General features: G+C 47.9%; 1 protein-coding gene across 1 annotated transcript in view; it reads right to left on the reverse strand.

Moving 5' to 3' along the window:
• Positions 1-280: 280 nt before the first annotated feature.
• The window catches only part of LOC102482184 (melanoma-associated antigen 10), an 8,006-nt gene continuing 1,146 nt past the window's right edge, over positions 281-7,140 (reverse strand). Inside the window, exons 2-5 of the mRNA XM_006160693.1 lie at positions 3,983-4,051; positions 2,624-2,721; positions 1,836-1,906; positions 281-1,758 (exon numbers count right to left, since the gene is read on the reverse strand). Coding sequence (XP_006160755.1) covers positions 490-1,692 — 1,203 coding nt within the window. The 5' untranslated portion in view covers positions 1,693-1,758; positions 1,836-1,906; positions 2,624-2,721; positions 3,983-4,051 and the 3' untranslated portion in view covers positions 281-489. The remainder of the gene's footprint in view (positions 1,759-1,835; positions 1,907-2,623; positions 2,722-3,982; positions 4,052-7,140) is intronic.

Genomic DNA, 7,140 nt, shown 5'->3' on the forward strand with positions numbered 1-7,140 from the left:
CTATAGGCAAAAGTGTGTTTTGTTTATCCTAGTAGTTCCAATATGAACACAGTGCCTTCCAAAAAAGAAAATACCCAATTAATGTTTGGTTGCTAAAAGAATCAGTGAGGCAAGGGCTTTAATTTATTAATATTTATTAAGATGTATTTTACTTTCTTCAATAAGCCAAGCAAATTGAGGTACATATCATTTTCGTTTTACAGAATAGACCGAAAAGGGTTAAATTAATCCAAAAGTTAACCCTCAAACATTGCTCTCTCAGTATTTTCTCTAACCCCAATAAACAAGTGTGTGACCAATGTCATTCATAAACTTAGATTCTAAATATAAAGTAAACATTTGAAAAATGGCAAAAAGGGAACGGAGAAACTACCATGTCACTCATATAAGAACAAAAAGTTGTGCACTATGTTTTTTCCAGCCTTACCCTGACCCTACCCTCTTTAGAACCTTGACTGCTTCCTTCAAACACAGAGTGAAGAGCCTGTCTCAACCTTCATTTGAGTCAGGAGAAGCTTCTGGACAATGCTGTGCAATATACTGGGCAGCAGTATTAACCATGGGACCAATTTTAGACTGAGCTCTCTTCTCGTCATCTCTCAAAGCTTGCTCATACCACCCTGAGAACAAAATGAAGTCGTCCCCTTTGACTTTGGCCATATATTTCAGAACATTCACCTTACTTGTTTCGGCATATGCCCTTGGGCCCCATAGGAATTCATAGCGTGGAGGATCACTGTTGGGCATCTGCCGGTACTCTAGGTAATTTTCCTGCACCCAATCTCTGGTGAACTCGCTGGGATCTCCATAGATGTAGTGCTCTCTCCCAGGATACATTCCCATCATATTCAGAAAACCCCAGATGTCTTCCTCAGAGGCATGGTTACCCTCTATGAATATCAGACCCAGGATCATTACCAGGAGGCCATTTTTAGGCATACTCTGGTAGTCACCAACCATGTCATCGTAGGTGACATCTAGTGAGTTGACAAGGACATAAGAATGAGTGGTGGGGTCCATTTCATTCACATCAATGCCAAAGATCACATCTAAACATCTACAAGCTCTTGTGAAAATCACAGGGAAATGGTTATTATACGTTTTGATGACAACTTCCAGCATTTCTGCCTTTGTAATGGGCTCCTTCAATCGATACTTAAAGATCAGGAAATGTACCAATTCAGTCACCTTTTCACTTAGTGGGTCTACAGGTAAGAACTGAGTGCCCAGTAAAGACAGTGAACTGCTTGAACTCTCATCTTCTCGGCTGCTAGACTTTTTGTCTGCAATACTCCAAGAGGAGGAGCAGCAGAAGCTCTGAGAACTTTGGAGAGGGCTCTGAGGTGAAGTCTGGGGGGAACTCCGGGGAGAATTCTGGGGAGAGCTCTGGAGAGAATTCCGAGGAGCATTCTGAGGAGACTTCTGGGGAGAATTCTCGGGGGAACCCTGGGGAGACTTCTGGGGAGAATTCTGTATCCCAGGATCAGGCACCTCTTCCTCTTCTGGGGTGTCAGGAATCACAGGAGAAGAGGCAGAGGAGGTGGAAGGGAAGGAGAAGTGGAAAGAAGAATTGGAAGAGCTATCCTCATCCTCAGTTGTGGGAATCTCTGCATCCATCAATTCCTGCTCTTCAGTTAAGGACACAAAGCCATCGTCAAAGGCGAGGCACAGACGTTTTGACGCATGAGGCATGATGACTCTGGTCACAGGCAGCAGGTAGAGTGTGAGCAGGAGTGTAGGCAATGGGATACCACGGGCCTGGGGGAAAGAAGGACAGTGTGAGCAGCCCCAGCTGAGAAGCTCACCTATGGTGGCCCTGACAAGGGCTGACTTACAGGTCTTCTCTTCAGGTGGTGTCCTTGGGCCTCACAGATAACCTGTCCTCCTGAACTTGTCCCCTCAGAACCTGTTAGGAGGACATGAGAAAGAGTGAAGTTGCTGGCACAGCCTGAGGCACCAGGTCTGACATTAGAGTGAGTGGGGTCTGATGCTAATAGGTTGCCTCTGCTCTGAGGGGAGGTGCCCTTGATCACAGGGTATGCACCTCATCTTGACTCTAGGCACTGCCTGGGCCTCTTCTAAGCAAACCTAGGATGTGTATCTCACACCAGCATCTTCACCTACTACTCTGCAGAGCCCCTGTAAGAATTGAGGGGTTCTTGAGGTTGCATAGCCTGGGGTCTGCAAGGCTGAGAGATGGGGCAAGATTCTGTGAGATCTTCAGAGTTCTGGGGTGGATGGTCCCCTCTGAACTTACATTCCTGAAACTAAGATTAGGAAGAAGGGAGTACCACTGCTGAGCACACCAGCCCATAGCCTCCCCTAAGGTGACACAATAGCTGGCTGAACTCTGTAGGGATACCATCTCATCTGGGAGAGAGATATCCTCATTCTTCACATTAATGCCTGGCAAAGCCTGCAACTCCTCCTCCTGCTATCTTGGGCCCATCTCTCTCAAACAAGATCTCACTTTCATGAGTCCACCAAGATAGGAGTGAGGGTATACTATATCTGGCCAATATGCTCCAGGGTCTCCCAAGAGCTGGATGAACAACATAGGGCTGGGTGAGCCTTCAGTACTTAGGAGGGGAGTTTGCTCTCATTCCTCACTCAAGGTCCTTACCTTAATGCTAGCAGAGTCTGGAACTTCTCCTGATGACTTGATGTAGCTCTCCCTGGACTGTCAGCACCTCAGACCAAGGTCCTTACTTCCCTGAGAACCTGGAAAAAAGTGAGGAGACACAATATATGACCATCCCTGCCTGAGCCTTCCAGGACTGACAGCAAGGGCTAGGCCTCATCTCTTCTGCTGTGGAAGATTATCTTAATCCTCCCCCACACTATTCAGTTTTAGTCCTTGCAGGACCTGGGCCACACCTTGTCACAACACTGACACTGTCCCATTAGATCAGGGCCTTGCCACCTCTCCAAGACACTGCCCTTCCCTTGCAGAAAGAGAAGATACACAACATCTTGCCTACCCTAGCTAAGTCTTCCCATAGCTGAGACCAAGGAACAGCCATACTCAGGGCTCCCTTCTTTCTGTGCTGGGAGGTACTTATTCCCCACCAGGTCCTTTACCTTGACACTAGGTGGAGCCCGGTATTTATTCCTCCCTCTGAACCTCTGACTCTTCAGAGTCAAGGCGTTCACCTTCCTGAAACTCTCAAGATAGAAATGAAGAAATGCCATATGTAGCAACTTTTGCCCACGGGTGTGTCCCATCTATTTGGCTGTGGGGCCATCCTCATTCCTCTCTCATAACGTTCATCTTTGTTCCTTGCAGGGCCTGAGCCACTCCCTGTTGACTTGACACTCTCCTTAGGATCATGTTCTCACCTCACTGACACAGCTCCTTACCACTGGAGAAAGTGAGGGCATACCACATATGGCCAACCCTTCCTGGGTCCTCCCAGGGCTGAGAACAGAGACACTTAGACTCTGTGGGATCTCTCTTCCTACAATAGGAGGTAACTTTTTTCTTCACCAAGTCTTTACCTTGACTCCTGGTACAACTTGAGATGCCTCCTTTGTTTGACCTGTGTGGCTTCTTCAGCTGACCTGCCTTTGTGCTCAGATCAAGGCCCTCACCTCACTAAGACCCTCAAGATAAAAGTGAAGAGGAACCATATCTATCCATCTCTGGCCAAAGTCTCCCAGGGCTGCCAACAGATGCTATATCTCTTCTGTTCTGGTATAGGATGTACCTTCTGTTCTCCCTCAGATTATTCCTCTTTACTACTGGCAAGACCTAGTCTCATCTCTTCTAGTCATCTGACATCCTCTCTCAGACCAAGGCCTCACCGCCTGGAGTTACTCCTGTTACTCCATGGAGGGAGTGGGAGCACATCACATCCCCAGACCCTCCTAGAGTTGACAAGGGAGGATGGAGTTTTTGTGAATCTCTTCTACCTGGGATGTGGTGAGGAGTTAGGGGGTTAGGGGGAGTACCACCAGTCCTCCCACAATGGCTTTACCTTACCTTGAGTCTTTACAGATCTTGAGGTTCCTCTCTCCTGATGTCACACTCTCAGACCAAGGTTTTCACCTCCTAAAACACTCCAAACAGTAAAAAATCAAATCAACTCTGTCCAGAGTCTGTTAGGGGACAGAGACACTCAGTCCTATGTCAAAATATTCACCTTTACTTGTACCCCGTCTCATCCTATGTTGACCTGAAGTCTCCTTCTACAACTAAAATCTCACTATCCAGAAACATCCCAGTCCTTTGGCTCCTGGTATGGCTTGTGGCAGAAGTGATAACTTGTTCTATTTGGTCACTCTAGCCTGGGATGCTCCCAGGGTTGAGAAGGAGACAGCCAGACATTGTAGGGTCTCCCTTTTCTGGGTGAGAGAGGAGAGGAGTGGACCTTCAGTCCTCACCAAGGGTCCTTATCTTAACTGCTGCCAGAATCTGGAATCCTCCTCCTTCTCCCCTAATGTGATACCCTCTCAGACCAAAGCCCTCACCTCAAGACACCTCCTCCCCCAGACAAAGATAAGGAAGCAGCACATCTGACCAACTTGTCTGTAATCTTTTGGGGTTAACATCAGGGGCCAGTTGTGGTTGGGTCCCACTCTCTCTAGGATTCAGTTATACTCAATGTGGGCCAGGGATGCATCTATCTAGTGGAATATACCTCTAACCCTCCCTCAGAACACTGTCCTTGATGTCTGGTTGGGTCTGGAACCACTTTTTTTTTTTCTGTTAACCTGAGTATACACTCCTCAGAAAAAGCCTCACTTCCCTCAGACTACCAAACTAGAAGTCAGGAAACACTGCAGTTGGCAACCCTCTATCTTTCCAGGGTGGCAGCAGGGGGCAGGTTTCTGGGAGAACCCTCTATATAAAGTAAGTTCCTTAAATCCATTGAAAACCTTCATCAAGACATTTGGCAGGGCATGGAACTTCTCTACCAAACTGAGGTTACACCCGTTAGACCAAGGTTTTCACCTCCCTGAGACACTACAGATAAAAGTGAAGGGATGCTACTTCTAGTCACCATGCCTCTGCTTCACCATGCCTCTGCTCCTCCTATGTTGAAAGGGCAAAGAAAGGCTGGGTGTGAATTATTCTGATGCAAGGGATACTCTCAGTCCTTAATTTGACCCCTAATAGTGACTGAAACACCATCTTCCAAGCTGTTGCCTCTCAAACTAAGGTCCTCATCTCCCTGGTGCCCCATACAAAAGTGAAAAGAAGTCACATCTTGTACCTTACATCTACCTGAGATCTCCCAGGGCCAGCAGCAGGAGCTGGATGCCACCTGTTCCGCAACCAGAGGTAATCCCTGCATCCCTAAAGATACTCATATTGCCCCCTCAGACCAAGGCCTCACTTCCATCAGACAAACTTCACCAGTTTCTGGTGGAAGTGACTGTGGACCACATCTGGTCATCTTGCCCCAGTCCTCCTACAGTTAGGGGATGGAGAAGTTGGTGAGGTTTTGAAGGGACTCCCTCTTGTGGTAGAAGGTCTCATTAGCTATCCTCAAAGTATTCATGTTTACTGCTGACAGGATCTAAACTGCCTTCCTTTTGCTGACCTGAGGATGCTTCCCTCAGCAAAACATCCCTAAGTTCCTCATATACCAGGAAAGAATGTCAGAGAGATGAAGGGGAGCCTTGTGCTTCACCGCTTTCCCAGAGCTTCTTAGGGCTACCATTAATATGTGGTTTCTATGAGAACAAACACGGCCCCTGCTGCCACCCACCACTATCCAGACTGGGAGGTGTCCACACTCCCCTCAGAGGCTTCTCTCCTTGAATCTTGACAAAGTCTAAGATTCCTCAATCTGCTAACCTGAGTAGCACCCCCTCAGTCTCCAAATATGGACATGGACACTTGGGTACAGTGAATCTGAGAATCCTGTTGAGGTTTCACAAAGGTTAATATGGGAAAGGCAGAGCTGAGTTCTCCTACATCTGCAGTAATAAGTTCTTTCACTGACCCCGAGAATCTTCATATTAAAGACAGAAGAGTGTCTGACTCCTCCCTATTCTGACCCAAGTCCATCCCCATCTGACCAAGCCTAAAGACCAACAGACTTTCAAGATGAAAGTCAGAAAAACAGCATATTCTGAAACCCTGCCTAGAGTTTCTCAAGGCTGACAGCAATTACAGGGAAAGATACAGGACACCTTTATTTCTGAAGGTGTATCTCCTCCTTTAAGGCTGACAGCAAGCGCAGGCAAAGACTGGAGGCACCTATACTTCTGGCAGGATATCTCCTCCTTCCAGGTCATCTCCAGGCCTAGGATGCCTCTCTCTGCTGACCTGAGTCAAGTCACCTCTAAAAGAACCTTGCCTCCTTCAGATTACCAAGACGAAAGTCAGGAGAGAGAACATCCTGGACTCTGCCTGACCATGCCCAGAGATACAGGTCAGAGAAGGGCAAGGCTAGGTCCTCTTATCCGTAGCGGGAGGTACCCTTGTCCCTCCCTCAGCGTGTTCTCCTTCATAATTGGTCAGTACTAGGATTCCTCCCCCAGCTGAACTTAAGCCACACCCCTCAGAATCTAAAGCTGAATCTCGTAAAAGAGCACATACAGTACCCTGCCTGGGGTCACAAGTAGTGACCACAAGGACTAGGGAGGTATGGAGTGCCCTCTATGCATGGGGAAAGGGCCTTTTAAGACATCCCCGAAATCTGGCTCCTCACTTTGATGCCTGTTGGAATCTGAGGGTCCTCGCTTGAGTTAGGGCCCCACTCAGAAAAAGCATCAGCTCCCTTGAACTTCCTAGATCAGTCACAAGAAAAACACATTGAGGCATTTTGCCTGGAGTCTTTCTGGGCTTGGTGGTAAAGAGAGGGGAGAAGATAAAAAAAGGTACTGGCAGGAAGGTTCTCCTATCTTTGTGGTTGTAGCTACCTTCATATTTTCTATGAGTCCTCATAATTTTCCAGTCCTGAGACCACTCCTTCTGCTGATCTGAGTTGGGGACCCCTGAAACAAAGCTTCAGTTCTGCCCAGCTTCCAAGATGGAAGTCCCAAAACCACATACGGGTATTTGCATGGAACCGCACGGAACCTTCCAGAACTTAAAGGGGGAGGGGTGGTACTCGACAGGAAGGTGAGGTGAGGCGAGGTGGGGCGGGGCGGGGCAGGCCGGGTGGAGCAGGGCAGGGTGGGGTGGGA

This window comes from Tupaia chinensis, unplaced genomic scaffold (genome assembly GCF_000334495.1).
Source record: "Tupaia chinensis unplaced genomic scaffold, TupChi_1.0 Scaffold000706_1, whole genome shotgun sequence".
Taxonomy (NCBI): domain Eukaryota; kingdom Metazoa; phylum Chordata; class Mammalia; order Scandentia; family Tupaiidae; genus Tupaia; species Tupaia belangeri.